Source organism: Epargyreus clarus, unplaced genomic scaffold, assembly GCF_041222505.1.
Source record: "Epargyreus clarus isolate Ecla_fem2 unplaced genomic scaffold, WU_Ecla_fem_2.2 ptg000026l, whole genome shotgun sequence".
Lineage (NCBI taxonomy): Eukaryota > Metazoa > Arthropoda > Insecta > Lepidoptera > Hesperiidae > Epargyreus > Epargyreus clarus.
The window spans coordinates 14,358,755-14,376,167 of NW_027332233.1; the positions used below are offsets into that span (position 1 = coordinate 14,358,755).

General features: G+C 35.5%; 2 protein-coding genes across 2 annotated transcripts in view; one reads left to right on the forward strand and one right to left on the reverse strand.

Annotated features, from left to right (window-relative positions):
• LOC140753481 (NADPH oxidase 4) overlaps positions 1-9,546 on the reverse strand; it is a 31,279-nt gene extending 21,733 nt beyond the window's left edge. The window contains exons 1-3 of the mRNA XM_073088110.1: positions 9,189-9,546; positions 1,482-1,577; positions 698-896 (exon numbers count right to left, since the gene is read on the reverse strand). Coding sequence (XP_072944211.1) covers positions 698-896; positions 1,482-1,577; positions 9,189-9,242 — 349 coding nt within the window. The 5' untranslated portion in view covers positions 9,243-9,546. The remainder of the gene's footprint in view (positions 1-697; positions 897-1,481; positions 1,578-9,188) is intronic.
• A 1,920-nt stretch (positions 9,547-11,466) lies between these two features.
• Positions 11,467-17,259, forward strand: hd (humpty dumpty). Its single transcript, XM_073087941.1, has 10 exons — positions 11,467-11,680; positions 12,067-12,188; positions 12,345-12,540; positions 13,202-13,335; positions 13,712-13,934; positions 14,494-14,644; positions 15,149-15,369; positions 15,864-16,067; positions 16,650-16,842; positions 17,015-17,259. The coding sequence occupies exons 1-10, from the start codon at positions 11,588-11,590 to the stop codon at positions 17,191-17,193; spliced, it is 1,716 nt and encodes a 571-aa protein (XP_072944042.1). The 5' UTR covers positions 11,467-11,587; the 3' UTR covers positions 17,194-17,259.
• The last annotated feature ends 154 nt before the right edge of the window (positions 17,260-17,413 follow it).

Genomic DNA, 17,413 nt, shown 5'->3' on the forward strand with positions numbered 1-17,413 from the left:
AAAATTTTATTGTACAGATTTCTCTTAGACAAAATTATTCACTTAGGTACTTAAAAATAACCCCATGACTTTTTGAGATGTAAATTCTACAAACTTTACTTTCTCTACTATTAAATCCCACGTCTATGCTATTCACCTAATGTAGTAAAATAATCAGTATTACTGTGTTTTAGTTACTCATTCGTTTTCCTGCTTAATGAAACAAGATTAGATCCATAGTAAACGAAAGCCGATTAATTCTGTCGTAAACACTTTGTACTATTTGTAGACACAATGCAAGCCCTGTGTCTACTAACGTTTTTATGTGTGTGCGAGGTTTTAGTGTAACGGGATTAAAGAATCAGCGTATAAAATTGCCCGTAAAAGTAGCTTCTGGATTTGAATGTTGTAGCGTTTAGTCTACTTTATTTTTCTCAACTAAATCGACATTCGGTAATTAGTAATCATACTATGCCCTGTAGCCACTAAGTTCCTAACCAAACCCATTGATAAATATTTTTCCTTGTAAGATCCAAGTTACTCCGTTGATGCCCATTTCTTTCTTTGTATTTGTTCTTTCTTTCAATATTTAAATACACAAAATATATATCGTCAATATCGTATAAATATGTTGATTACATATTTGCAAGAACTTATTATCTATACATAACAATCATTCGGCACCTAGGATGTTTTTTTAAACAAAAATAATACCAACCTGCAAATAGAACGAGTGTGCATGCGACAGTCATATGGAAACTCTTCGCTCTCTCCAGCCAGAAGAAGAAAAGACTCGGCCACACCTTAGATAATACTCTATAGAGTATTTGGTTTAGTTTCTTGCATAATGGCAGCAGTACAAGGGCACAGCATAGATTAAGTACTGTGGCCGTACCACGGGATACGCATAGTCCTATCTGAAATTGTAAAATATAAATAGAATCGTTCGGTTAACACACATGCAATGTAAGAGAAAAACTTGTGCGAAAGAATCCAATTTAGTATCGGAAGCCGACCTCTCGTAGTCCTCAAATCATAATTAGCGTAGATCACAGATTACTACACACGACAGTGGCATCTTGCTTTCAGATGGACTGTTAAAGCTGTGAAGCTGGCGCAACTTTTAATAATAAATGTTGGAGGGTTATTAACCAACATATACTTTTTTAACTAAACTTAAAGTTAATCATCGCCACAAGGACTCACTACTTCCTTCCGTAAACACAACTGGATGTAACACGCGATTACATAAATACAGTGTGGTTACAAATATGAGCAGGATGAAACACGCAAAAAGAGGAAGCTAAAAAAAATTAAAATGCTCTTTCAACAAACAGTACAGCGACATGTAGACGCTACTCTCCTTTGTACAGTGAACCAGCGCAAAAACAAAAGAGGTTACTAGTTAAGCTTTGTTAAGTACAGTAATTGCCGCTTACAGCCCTGAAATGGAGTGAATTGTTGTTGTACAGTTACAATGTAAAGTTAATTACAACACTCACCCCCAACATCCGTCTCAAATAAAAAAATTGACGTCCATTTTTATAAAATATAAAACAGTTGTAAAAAAGATATATAACTAATGAGATCCATGATATCTGAAACAAGGAAAGGTTTATGTTTAGTACGTAATTTTTAAGTAATAGCATACAAGTACGCAACTTATCTAATATTAGATCATTGTCGCTAATGAACATCTGAGATACAGAACAAGTCCTACCATGAAGTGATAGGTATGTACGACAATGTACGTTACATACCGCTCAGGACTGAGGTGGAATGCCAAAAACAAATTAACCTTCCATACTACCCTCTAAACCAAAACACAGCAGCGCTACACTGCTGTAATTAGGCAGAAAATGTGCGACATTGGTGCCGCTACAGGCAAAAGCTTTCAATTTTTTTTTTATAATGTAGGAGTAGCAGACGAGCATGCAGTCCACCTGATAATAAGTGGCTACTGCCGCCCATGGACATCTGTAATCAACCCCAGATAGGATTAGATATTCCTACTTGAGGTCGGCCACAGATGCGCCGCTACCCCTGAGGACTAAGCTGGAACGCCTCGGAAAAGTCTGTTTCCCCTACCACACCCTTCAAAACGGAACACGGCATCGCCTAACACTGCTGTTATTAGGTAGAAATAGATGTGGCGGTGGTGCCGGCAAAGTCGAACCATAAAGGGTTCTAACACCTTCAAAATGTTTAAAATTTAAAAATGTTTAATGTTTAAAACACATTAACTAATAACATACATTTTCATTCTTATTTACACAAAACCCATTACAGGAAGAATATCATCTCATACTATATAAATAAAATTATCCAATCTCCTATCCTCCCTAATAGACGATATCCAATTAATCCATAAGCCCCTCGCAATAAAGATGACGTATTTATGTATCGGATGTACCATTTACGTGGCACACCTGGGCTCGGATGATTAATGGAATTAGTTATCCAAAGAAATAGACTAAGTAAAGCCATTTGGAACTTGTAAGCAATTAATTAACTTACTTAGAATTACATTATGACTAAATAAGAAGGTGCCTTCTTTGAAAGTTTGTAATATTGTTTGGAGAATTCACAGTGAACAACATAAATCGTTTTTTTTTAATCATAGATTAGTAAAGATACCTTGCCGCCTTAAAATTGAATGAAGCCACAAAAGGCTGATTTGTCTGTTATTTTTTTTAATTCTTGACGAAAAAAAAGCATTTTTATAGAAAAATTACGAACAAATAACTAATACTGCGTAATTTACATAATAAATAAGTAAGTATTTCAAATATTTTAGGGACATTTTAGCACGGAGACGTGGCGAAACTTTTTTTTCAATTCTCAAAACTGGTTACATTTTCTTGTTAGGAGTGAGATCTTGTCGTAGATCTTTAGTAATCTATGAATAGAGTGTTGAATAGTAACAATACTAACAATAGTTACTGCATTTTTATTTTTATAAAATACATACTTGCGGGCATGGAAGCATTTTAAGAAAGATGTTTTGATTAGATTTGCCTTGATTCAACGCTAATTTTTAATGTAAAATACTCAGTTCGGGGCAGGTCCTGGTTAGTCTGTTAGTAAAATTTCGGGGACTGTTCTATTAGAGTTAAACATCCAAAGCAGTAAATATATTACATTGAAATATTGTATAAATGTTTTAGTAAGCCCTTTTTATTGTATGTAAGTATAAGAAAATGTACATATTCAACTGCACATAAAATTTTAAAGAAATATTCATAGTCAGAGGTTATTTTGCAACTAGACCATCAAAGCTGCCAATGATTTTACATTCAATGTGGCGTAGAAACAGTGTTATTCATACGCTGTTTACCTTAGCTCTATTTTAAATGTTCTGAGATGTAAACTAAAAAAATATTTATTCAACCCGGTATACGAGGTACGTTATTGGCACTTCAATGTTTGGACATGGTCTTCTGCTTTTGTATGAAATAAATACAAACGTTTTAATACCCACGGTTACACACTCTACATATTAAAATGCTATAAATAAAAAATATATAATGAATTTACGTTTCAAAAGAGCCATTGGTTCCTTTGAATTAATTCGTGGACTAGACTACAATTTGACGACATGAAATGACTATACAAAACTGTCTCAAAGTAATGAGTCTAGAATTATTAAAGGGGTAAATGATACGACCCAGATGTGCGCATTTAGGTCTGTCGTAGAAGTGTACGGTACACGCATCGGCGTAAAACTACTACGCTAACAACAAAAGACCGTTGACGAGAGTCGGAGAAAACCTCATACATTCTCTATGTCACTCGGGGCTCGGTGAGAAAGCATAAATCGCTGCAATCTGCACGACGTGCGTCGGAAGTAAACCGGCGTATAGCTAGCCACTTCAGCGCAGACGCTATTCACTGCGTGCGTAACTTCTGCTGCCTATACATAACGCCTTTGACAGCTACCTCCATTGAACAACTGAATGGAGTCGATGACAGCACGCCTAGCCTAGAGTGTGGTCCCGCATTAATTACTGGATGTCGAACGCGCTATCATTCGAATCTCATTTGCATCTGACGAACCGATGACAGCTGCCGTGAACGTAATCTGTTACGCTCTGATGGTTTTTACCTCTGTACTTATAGCTACGTTGATGTGTGAAGGAAAATGTAACTAAAGAGCGATGGAATTCGAGCACACATCTTTATTAATTACATTTCATAAAAGTGATAAAGAACCTTAATATCATCAACCTACAATTGTGCCATTAGGTACTCGGCACAGGTCGCCTAACAGAATCATTGAGACCATAGTTTACCACGCTGAGCATGTAGGTACAGATTGGTAGATTTTACACAGAAAACTCAAATATGTAGATTTCCTCCCAATGTTTTTATTCGCTGCTAAAAACTTTAACATCAGTGTGATAAAATATTTTTATAATAATACATACTACACTACATACATACATACATACATACATACACATAACTTCAAAAAGTCGCATGAGTATGTACTTGGAATTTGAATCCCGAACCCTCAGCTTGAGAATCCCCATTTCCCATAGAGAGCCATATCCCTATTTTAAGCTATCTCTGCTTAAGCAACCACATATCAAGAATTCTTGACTGTAAACCGAACATGAACAATAAATTCTCCTGTTTTATTTAAAATTTATACCTGTATAACATTTAGATATGAACGCACTTCAATTATTGCAACGTTCACACATTACGCACTTCACCGCCAGCAACCACACATGCTGAGCTAGTCAATAGTTAACAGATACTCCACATTCTGCGTAGCACGTGTATGCGTATGCAAACAATATCGTGTAAATGCTTACAGACACCCCTTAGAGACAATAGCGCTACATTGTCATTACCTATCTATCGATTCAAGTGTGTTCAGGTTTGTGTACAGACTGTCACTATCAAATTAACTATCACGGCTTTAACGGTGACGCGGTTATCGTGAAGGAAGATTCCTTGTAGGTACAAAGCTGAAATTTTTACGTAAAGCCTAATCACCTCTTTGTTCGAGTATATTATAGAAGCTTTCTGTTTACCTGAAAGTAAAAATACACTGTCATTAATGGACATCTGTAATCAAAGCCAGATAAGAATACAGTCCTACCTGAGGTCGGCCTGCTTAATTCGCACCATAGAATTTCTATCCCTAAGGACTAAATTAGAACGCTTGTGTTAAGTATGTGTCCCTTACCATACCCTTGAAAACAACCTCAATTTAAAAGGAGACCGCTGAATAACAATCGTACAGATTTGGTTGATTAGCGACAATAATCGACGAATGAAAACCTGTACATATATATTTGCTCATATATAATGTGCATACCTATCTTAACGTAAACCTCTTCTGAATTGATTAGGTACACCCAGGTGTTAAGGATGAATACATAGGCCGACCCACATTCTGTAGTTGAAAGACTCTTTCACATCGATGTGCTCGTACCTAGGTATCTATTTGATATTCACTCATTCCCTCTATCCATTAATATTCAATCCACCGTGAGCATGTGAATGATCTTTCTAAAAATTGCAACCTCATTTTCACGATAATGGGCAAAGAACATTATGATAAAAAAAATCTTGGAACTTTATGCGGCTGCTTTCCAAAACGCTAATGTGGATTTTACTACGTTACACTGGCCTGATTTCCAAAAAAAAACTCTACACTCTATATTTATCAGATATATACAATTATATCACAATTTATTATTTTAAATCTACAAGCTTATATGGGTGAAATGTTTAAAAAACGTTTCAAGTAATTTTATGGAAATTCTCCTCTCTTTCTACATTTAAATGGGTTAAAATATTCACTCATAAGGGGAATTCAATTATGTAGAGTCTAGGGTAAATTGAAGTGGCACTTGACTTGATAATTATTCGCCGACGTATGCCAGGAGTATGAACTTAAGAAGGTACTACGTAAAATGTAACCTACGATGAGTACCTATATCATCTCCACACTTATAGTACTACATTTTTCTACGTTATAAAAATTGTAAAAGGTCATACTCATAGCGTACTATTCTGTCCATGAATGAAAATTTCTGATCTGCTACAAACAGATGTATTCGTCAAAATGGGAGTAGCCGTCGTAACAATCGGGTTTTCAGTTATTATTAGTTTTAGATGTGTACCTTCTAGAGATAGATATCTAAATCCCAGAAATTCAATACGATAGTACAAATACTGTGTAATTGACTTTCGACGACGAACTTCGATAATCACACTACGAATACATAATATTATATTAAATGTCACATCTTAATTCTGTCTCGTCCTTGTACTTCTCTTCTATAATTATCTTATCTACTGTTAGTAGGAAACTAAATTCATCACGAAATATTTCAGGAATGAAATAAAAAAAATATATATGTACACTTTTACTATAAGACGTTTTCCTCATTAGTGTCATGTAGCTAATAAATTAAAACAATGTTTAGCGTTTAACCTCGTTGATTAGGTTTTTTCTTAAATGTGAATATGATAAACTTCATACAATAACAATGAAATTTGCTAATATTATTTAATAATTGTAGTTCAATTTGTACCCTGTTAATCCAATCTAAGCTATTCTATTTTAAAAACCTCTTGCGAAAGAAAATATTCAGGAAAATACTTCAAGGATTTTTTTCACGCAGTGAATTCCTGAACAATCTCATGTACACTTCAACTATTTATTACCCAATTTACACAATACTCAGCGCACTATTTTATACCTAAACGATGGTAATAGTCCTCAGAATGGGTAATTAATCTTTCAATGAATATAATAGCGTCATGTTAGTTGTGCAAACTTTACGTTAAAACAAACATTTAGAGGACATTCTGTACGTATAACTGTGTGTCAAGGGACTATCTATTTTCGTCACTATCATGAAAATGAACAAAAATAGTAACAAAATTCCTTGATCACTGAACCTTTACACAATGCTAATGCTAATACATAGCTAATCATAAGAAGAAATTATCATTTTTTTTTTCTCGCGCGAGAAGAGAGAGTAATCTAAAATTATTTGAAAGTTATTCATATTACTTTTTAATGACAGAAAAGTTTATTTTATTCCGTCGCATTTCCTCCCGACGACACTACTCACCGCCATTATTTCGTTAAGTGGCTTTCGTATTTAAGTAATCCGCTTTTATTTTTTATAACTAATCCACAAACCTATCAGTAAACTTATTTCAATTGTATTCTGTCTTTTGAATGAGGAAATCTCAGAGAACCATAACTGAATACCTATAAAAATAAGTGTAAATAATATACATAGAAACATTACTAATGTATTTACAGGAATCGGTAAATTGCGCTTATCATCAATAACCGTGACCCCTTTTAATATTAAGTAAGGGTAAGAAATCTTTTCAGTATTTGTTAATAATACAATACTATACATTATTATCTCTTTAGATCCCATGAAATTTTTACACTTGCGTCGTATAAACGAAAAAGGCTCTCGATTGTAATTTTATTATAAAGGCTCAGTTTCTTGAAATTACTATAGCGTTTACATAAAAACTAAAACCTGCCCAGAGGATAAGACTGGGATAGGTAAGATTACAGATAACCCGGAAACTGAGTTGCTCTTTCTATGTTTTTCAGATTATGAGGGTAAACGGATTTTAGAAGCTCAAATTACGTTTACCCTCTAATTTTCATCATACTCCCCAACAACGGGCAGCAGCAGTGGCATTGAATGATTTAATTGCTCCATACAATTATATTGAAACTATTGGATTTGATATATGCAGAAAATTATGATTTTGAATGGTATAAATGATCAAGACATTGACAGCCATAAACAAATTCAAAACCAACTTTCCCACATACCTACTAAACCTACATTTCAGTCCAGTATATGCCCACCATATTATAAATCTTATTCTGTGCTCTACTTTAAGAGGCTCTACACTTTCTTCTTTCTTGTAACAACTGTCATCTGACACCTCCAAGTAGCACACAGCTAAATGAAACAACAGGGATTACACACATTACATTACCTACATATTGTAGAGTTCAATGAACCTAATTATTGTACCTACATTGATAAATTAGGTAATCGCGTCTCTATGCTATGGGAATACGTGTAAGTATTTCGACAATAAACATTATCTACATCGTAATAATTAAAACTTAGGTTCCCTAAAATAAATAATAGGAAACAAATTAAATATAAAAAGTAATTAATATCACGTATTTTTACTGGGTCAACAAGTCAAAAAGAACGAGTAAATTAACAAAAAAGTTTGTAATAAAAATATAGTTTTAAGTTTTTAATATTGCTTACTTAAGAATAACTAAGTATAAAATTATTACTTTGCATATATTTATATGAACGAGATGATATGGTATATTTAACGGAACTGAAGCGATCATTCTCATCAATGGTAGAACATTATTTATTAACTTCTATTAAGTTTGATTATCGAGTTAAGCTTGGTTGATAAGCGAGTTCGATCCTCGGCCAGGCAGGCATTTAAATAATTAATTTAGATTTCAAATCTGATTTTAATTTTTTTATAATGTCTGTGTATAGGTAATCCCTAATACCTACGTAGATACGACTTATTTGTCGATTAATTCCGAAACCCCTTTTGGAAACTATTGGACTTATGAGGGTAAAAAGTGCAAAAGAAAAAATATTTTGTAGAAGAAATATCACTTAGATATTATAAATGTTTCAGTTGCAAATTAAAGGAAATGTAAAGAATTGTAGGAAACATAAAAAACAGGGAAATTAATTCAGGACAAGCTTAAATTCCTGTGGCCGTTATTTCTTTCTACAGTTTCTACACAGAATGCAACAAAACCATGAATCACGAACGATATAACTGGCCGGTCATATTGTGTGCCCTCGTCACCCCGCAATCATTCACTGTCCATTGCATTTCTATAACGCAAGGTTCATTTCAAATTAATTTTAATGAGGTAATGTATAACGTCTATAAAATAACACGAAGGCTAGTAAAGTTGACATCATCGGTTGGTTCTTAGAAACTTGTAAAAGGCACGGTCGTTTTAAATACGTACGTCCTATGTTTGTTACATAAATGTTTAAAATTATACCACTCTTTAATTTTATTATCACCTGCCATAGTTATTATTTAACTTGCTTCCAAATTGTTAGTTTAAGTATTTGATTGTTGTGTTATTTATATTATTAGTAATTATAATAAATAATTGTATAATAACTTAAGATACTTACCAAAAAGACGCGTCTCTTGAGAAAAGCGAAGGAGTCACTTACGATCCTCGTCATTTTCGCAAAGTAAACAAGTTCACATTAAACCGGAAGAATAAATCAAATTGTACTAAAGAACTTCATTTTGTTGGATTAAAATTTATGAATAAGTTAAATAATATGTTTATCTCAGAAAATCCATGTTGGCGCCTTTTTAATTTATTTTTTAAATGTTGCAAGTGACGTATGGTACAGATATTCTCGTGGTAGAGCGAGAGCAGCGTGTGACTGCCGCAACGAAGCGCGGGAGAAACACCGAACGCGTACTGCTGAGATTTGATAGGTCATCGCATCGCGCCCTGGCGAGTAGCGTACGTCGCTTTTGAACTGACTGAAACGGATTGCTCCTCCCGTTCTGAATGAAACTTTATTTATACGCTATGAAGCCACTTTACGAGTAGCTAGTAAAAGTTTTATTCGGTGACTTTACAAGATGGTGTATCCATTCAAAAAAGATTATGGTCATATCATTTATCGTCTTTCATGAATTAAACGTATGGTAATTAAACGTATTTTCATTAAACATATATTTACTACTCGCTAAAAGCGTCTAAAAGTTGTTAAACAATATGTATTCTTTCTTGATAATAATTATTATTCATTCATTTAAACGAATTTAAAAAAATCGTTAAAAATATGACAATATTATTTATATTTATATACACCAATTCACTACATCATTACTATAGTCTGCTACATAAGATGAATCATAATTAATTCGTATGAAACAACGATAGAGTCACGATGTGTAGGTCGCGGCCAGTTGGACATGAAATGAATCGTCCATCTTAAATTTAAAAAAATATATGATTTATGAGCAACATTCCTATGACCTCGTTATAATAAACAAAATTAGGAATATTATGCTATATTATGTCACAAAAGGCTCATCGCGTGCTTTACATGATTAACGACTTTCGAGTTAATTAATATAGGAATTCTGACTAGTTGCGAATTTAATGTCACAGCTTTGATCAAGCCCTGATTTAAAGGGTATGATATTTCATATGCAACACTAAAATCAAGGGTCTTCCAAGTTTGTTCTCAAAATCAACGAGTAGCATCATTTCGGGAAAAGTTCCTATTCTATTTGGAACTGGTTTAGCTGGTTCTCGATTGGTGATAATTTTGGTAACAATAATAGCCACTTAATTTTAAATGTAAAAATAAGAGACTTCAGAGAGCATTGTATTACTGTATAATCACAATAGTTTGATACTGTATGAATTATAAATCCACAGTACTGTTGTTTTACTTGGCTAAACTCTACAGTATCATAGAATTTACAGGGGTTTGTCGATGCTAATTAATATAATTTATTATTTACACATGTATAATAAATACATTATTACCTAATACACATTATTATACAGAAATATGTTAGAGAAAGCTTGTTTGACGTTTTTGTTTAAACTTTTAAAAAAGTAACGTTTGGCAAGAGTACCTACCCGGCGCGTCGAGCATAACCCAATTTACGCAAACCACTTCACTATAACGGTCTCTCACCTCAAACTCATATAATTAAAAATATCAAACCCTCCGAAAAGTTTTGAGAGTTCTTTGTAGTTAAATAGGTATCCAAGATAGTCTTTTAAGAGGGTATCTTTAAAAGTTGAATTAAGTTTAAATGAGATTAGTACCTAACGGAATTAGAGTATTCTAGTATCATAATAAATATTTCACAGAACACCACAAACACTGGTGGACTAAACGGGGGCAGGTGCGGTCCGCCCCGAGCCTCTGGTTCTGGAGGGGTTCCAAATGTCTACAAATGCCCTTGCAGATGTTTCTAAAAGCTTGTAAAAATAGATGAACTTCTTAGACTAGGAGCCTCATTCAACTTTCCACCCCGAGGCTAAATCTATATTTCCGCCCCCGACATCCGACTAAGTCCGCCACTGACCACAAGCTTAATATAAAAACCAAAAAAATACATAGCGTATTGTTAATGAACTCCATTATAATACTGTAACTGAAATGTTTTATGGTTAAGTATGGGTTAAGTAAGCCAATTGTATTAAGTGTAGTAAGTACTAAATATAATAATATTATTTCCAAGTCAAAAAATATAAAAAAATATGTCAACCTTCAACAACAGTTTTTTTTAAAGTTAATATTACTGAAAACAATGAATCGGAGCCGTTGCAAAAAAATCGGCAGCTGTTTGCAATGTTCGTTCAACGGACTCTGTTACGCTGTCAGTGCTGTCACTATCACTTGTAACACTTGTTGACATTTGACAATTGACATTTGACAAAGTTTATGTTTATTAACTTTTGGTGGGAAAGCATGACCAAAACAAAGTGATAATGAATTAATGCGTTGATATTCATAATACATAATTGTCGGTACAATATTATATTATGACTAGCAATATGACGCCGCCATCGCCATGGAAAACTCCAAACGAAGTTATGCAACTCCATAAACTGAAAAAACGAATGAAAGCATTACAAGTAAGTTTGTTTACGAAAAATTTTGCACACCTTTATTTTTATGAGGAACCCTATACCCTATAAACCTATTTCAAACTCTTATTCAGCATTTGTTAATTAGACCACACGGACAAACCTTTAAAATGGCAGTTATTTTGAAATTACAAACTCAGATACTTTATTTTATGTATGTGTAATAATTGATACACCATAATATAAACTTCAAAGGTTTTCATCTTTGAAGTATTGTTCTTTTGTATAAATGGTTAAATGCATCTATAAAAAGTTGTAAAACATTATTTCTACATTAATGAAAGAGATTGCCACTTTAGAATAAATGAAAACACTACATTTTATTCCAAAGTCAGTTAATATGTTATGTACCAAAAAAATCTAATTTGTTACAGCAACGCATGAAAGCACCCCTACCAGTGAGCTCAACATGTGAAGAAACTCCTAGTCAATCCAATGTAGATCTAGATTTTTCGAGAATATTAAATGGAGATAAAAGGAAAAATCCATTTTCTAAGTAAGCTAATACAATTAAGATATAGCAGTTTTATTGCGGATCCCAGGACACTGCTTGGCAGACATTGTGTCCGTGATAACTAAAAACCAAATGGTAATGACATACTAACAGTTAAGATTTGTTTTATTACAACAGTTAATACATATCCACTTACAGAAATAATACAGAGCAAAGCAAGAAAATCAAGTTAGATGTACCACCTCCGGAGGAATCAAGTGACAAAACATTATTTACATTGCTCAACCTGCCCGCCAAAGTACCTGAGAAACGTGAACCAGATGTAGATGAAGAGAAGCTGTCGACATTCTCAAATCTCTTACAGAAGTACACGGCTGATCATACTGTGGAAACAGTAAGTTGAATTTTTTTATATTTATACCCAAACGATGAGGCAGAAAAGCTACTTGATGGAAAGCAGCCACCGTCGTCTATGGACATTTGCAACACCTGAGGAGTCGGTAATGCATCACCGGCTTTGGGGTGGAGTTATTTTTACACATTTTTTAAAGAGTCCCATGTCATGTATTACAAATACATAATCTTTGTATACCGTATAATTGGCATTCTCTAATGACGATATACCTAGGCTCTGTAGGAGTGACATGACACCTATTTCAATCATCCGGGTCAGGGTCTAAATCTACCAAAACAGATAGATAGTACAGCTTGCAACTGCCGCATCCAAATGTTACCACTCCAGAAATAGTCCCAAGTTATAGATCTAAGCGTAGTGCTGTTCAAAATCTCTATTCCATTTCTATGAGTGTTGATGCATCAAAATATACATTTTCTATAAAGACTTACCTGCAATCTCTATGCTTGTCTGTAAAAATTAGAGACCACATTTCATTGATGAATTAGCAAAGATAAATTTATGATTCTTCTGGAATTAATACTTTTGTTGCTTTTTACAACATACAATGATAGTACGATGAGGTAAAAGTTATGTTTCATTGCAAAAATAATTTGTATTTAAGTATGTTCCTTATTATAATTAAAATTTTCTATTTCAGCAAGTAGTAGAAAAGAAATACAAGTATTTGACAATAGATTGGGCCCTAAAGACTAAGCTAAGACTTATGTCTCCAACACCATTTCCATGGACTGTTAAGCTGAAGGCTAGTGAGGAAGCATCAGGGATCACAGGGTAAATGCATCATTGTCATCTTTATTTTAACTTCAACATAGCCGGCAAGAATGATTACCATGGAGGCTATTAGTATAATGCCCATCAAAAGTGGCAAACTTCTTCATGATGCCACCAACACACCTATTTTTGGCTATGTATATGTTTTTTTTTCTGACATCACTCATCATTGCCATACTAAATATTACTTAATTATAACAACATGGTAAGTTAATAACTTTTGGGTTAAAGTATGTAAGGCAGATATATTCATATGTAGTGTTCCAACTTAGTCCTAATGGTTAACAACGCATCCGAAAATGCCTTTAAATAGGACTTTATATGACTTTGGGTTCAGGACCACTGAACGGTCAATTAATAACCACACATAACTCAGATTCGTTCGCTGCATCGACACAACGAGCTCGTCAACGTTGGATACGTCGCCACGCGCCCGTTTCCACCAAACGTGCATGTACTGGCAACACCCGCACCTGCCGTGGCTCAGCCTGTACCCGCGCGGCGGCAAGCTCGCCGCCGCCAGCTTCATCGCCACCAATGAAGAGGTCAAGCAGGCCCTGCTCAGGGAGTGGACGGAGAGCTTTCGCTCCTTGTTTCAGGTATTCCATTTTTATATGTTGTTACATATATTTTTAATATCTTAAAAATATCCCTGTTTAATCTTAGAAACCCAGTTTTAACACTAACCACACCACAAACATCCTCTCACAGAAAGATTGACTTACTATGTGCAATAACATTCACCCAATAATGAGCAAATAAGAAAAGTCTTTTATGATTCGGTATTTCATGCTTTTGTCGTATTGTCTAACTATTACAAAAAAATATTTATAGAAAACGCTATTAAACCTTAATTTCGATTGGTACTTAGTAAAAAAGTAAATAGTGGGCAGTGATAGCCCAGTGGTTAAGAAACTCGGCCTCTTGATCTAGGGGTCTTAGGTCCAAACTCCAGGCACGCACCTCTGATTTTTTAAAGTTATGTGCGTAAACAATAAATAACAGTTTTCAAAGGTATGTGAAGTCTACCAATTCGCACTTGGCCAGCGCGGTGCACTATCTAATCCTTCTCATTATTAGAGGAGACCCGTGCCCAGCAGTGGGACAGTAATGGGTTGATGACATGACCTATACAAAGACACCTACATGTTTATGCAGTTGTTACGAGCCCTGCACTGCCCGTACTTCTACGTGTGTGCGAACACGTTCACGTGCCTGTTCCGCGCGGCCGGGCTCGGCGGCGCGCCCGACATGTGCGCGCTCGTCGTGCCCACCACGCGCGGCCTGCGACACACGCTGCGCCAGGAGGGTAAGGGAACAGTCCTACCTAATGTATGTAGAGGCCTACGTAATAATAATAATAAAATCATTTATTGCCATACACATGAATAAGACAATAGATTACATACATAACAAATAATTTTTGATATACATGCGGTGGGGCAATAGGAAGTGGCTCAGCTTTAGCTAACGCAGCATAGAAACCCCGCGCAGCGCTGTTTTTCAGCCGCTCCCTTCTCACAAAGATTTTATTCGGGAGTTAAAAGTAAGCAGTCCCCTTTTACCGACCATATGACCATTTACATGAACCATACTGGTTAATAAATGTTGTTGTAGTTTCATCGATACAAGGCTAAAAAGGCCTTAGTCATGTCAAAGTTGACCAAGTTCAAAGATCTCCGTCCCTCCAAACGATTAGTTATCTAACCATTAAATCCTCTATTCTATGGGGCACATATTCTATGGGGTGTGTCGTGGCTAGAAACCTCCACTAACATAGTATTATTTGTATTTCTATACTTTCTGACATCAGATGTTGAATTCACAATGCCACTGCGTCCTGATTACAAGAAAAAACTAAACACATCTGATGAGGAACGCGGCAAGAACTCCTCGTTCGACAGCTGCTACGACACTATGGATGACTGCAAGGACCAGGAGAAGAACTGCTCTGGGGACGAGGAAGACCCAGACCATTTCCTGTCGCAGCTAGGCTTGGAGACTGAGACGCTGAGAAAAATAAATAACGCTCAGGTTATTAATGAATTACTCATTATTATTGTACTAAAGTTGATTGCTGAATCCGTTTTGCCCGCGCAGTGTCTTTGGCGCTGTAAAACGCTCATGAAAGCGTTATGAATCTACTTGTGCACGGTGTTTACATGAACATGACTGTTTGTAAAGCACAGATTTGTAAAGATATTGCGCCGCCTTGAAATTGAAGGAAGCCACAAACTGCTGATTTGTCAATTATTTTTTTAAATTCTTTATAAATAAAAAACATTTTAGAGAAAATTTACGAATAAATAACTAATACTGCGTAATTTACATAATAAATAAATAAGTTTTTCAAATATTTTAGGGACATTTTAGCAAGGAGACGTGGCAAAACTTTTTTACGCCACAATTTCAATTGTCAAAACTGGTTACATTTTCTTGTTAGGAGTGAGTAATGTTTGCTAATGTATGTTGTAAAGTTATACGGCGGATCGTTCGCTGGTATCCAAGTGTATGATGAACGTGTGCAGGCGCGGCTGGCGGCGGGCGCGGAGGGCGCGGCGGACGGCGCGGCGCAGTCGCTGGTGCTGGCGCGCGGCGCGGACGCGCAGGCGCTGTTCAACTTCCTGCTCAACTGCAAGTCGCTGGCGGCGGCGGGCGGCGCGGCGGCCGGCGTGCCGCCCACGCTGCTCGCGCCCACCGCCTTCCACGGCGGCACGCTGCAGTCCTTGAAGGTGGCCTACAGTACACATAACGTATCTAGAAAGAGACAAGCATGTATCTCACATGCAGTATCCTCGACTTCAGGGTAGCTCTTCTCTTCACCGGGAATATTGTTATTTTCGAACTTTTTTTCGCCAACACATCAGTGTAGTCACAAATCTATATGGTTAGATGGGATAATATGTAATAGAATAAAATATACATGTTTATAATTTTCTATAACCTCCAAGTATCAGTCAGAAAAGAGGATATGTGTAGAAGCGTCATGACAATGACAGCAACGAAGTGGGAACGTCATACCCTCCGGGACTCACACGCTAAGGCAATGTCAACATAAGGGCGGTGGGCATGAAATTTCGGGTCTCAAGGGTTCCCTCTTTGCCCGGGCAGATTCTCGGTTGGTAAATAATCCATAGAAACGTCATGTAGATAAAGTAACAAAAATGATGTATGGGGAGTGCATCAAAACCAAATAAGATTAATACCAGAAAATGTTTTATAGTAGACATCCGGTTAATTCTTATTGTATCATGATCAGAAAATCGGGTAATGTCTTTTTTCTTAATTTAATAATTTATTTCTATATCTTACAGGTCCGAGAAAACGTTATCCACTCAGACAGTAAGAAATATTACTCAATAGAGCTCAAAGGCCCAATATTACCGACGACCATTCATTCATTGTTCAATGTTTTAAAGACAAGTACATCCGCCCAGTTCAGTGCAACATTTGCCCAGCACCAGCCCACGCTGGCTTTTTCGTGGGCGGCCAATAGCATAGCTGAAGGTTAGTTAAATATATTGTTCTCTTATTTCAGGTTAGATCACCGACACCTTAATATATCGAAAATGATTCATAAATTTTGAAATAAATTGTCTATTTAGACGGGGTCAACATTGCTCGACCAGCATTCCATATAGAAACTACAATTTCACTAAAGCATGTACTTTTGTTTCAGATGAATCTTCTAAAGAAAATGATCCTAACCAGTTCACCAAAGCATTCAATAAGGAGAATTTATCAGATTGTGGTATAAGTGAGGAAATGTTGCAACATTTTTGCTCTCCAGACCCCAGCTTAGTCAAATCAGTAGAAAGTATTAAATACAACTCAGAAGATGACACTTACTCATGGTGATATTTTTGTGGTATCTCTTAACAATTGTGTATCGACAAATCATGAAATAAACAATATATTTTTGGATTCCTTGTCTTTTATTACTCATGTCATCACTAAATTCATAACTAAACCCCAATGTTTAAAACTATGTATAGATTCCTACTCAGGATTTGTACCATAAAATATCTAGACATATTTCTTAAATGAAAAACCATTATACCAATAAATATTATGAGAG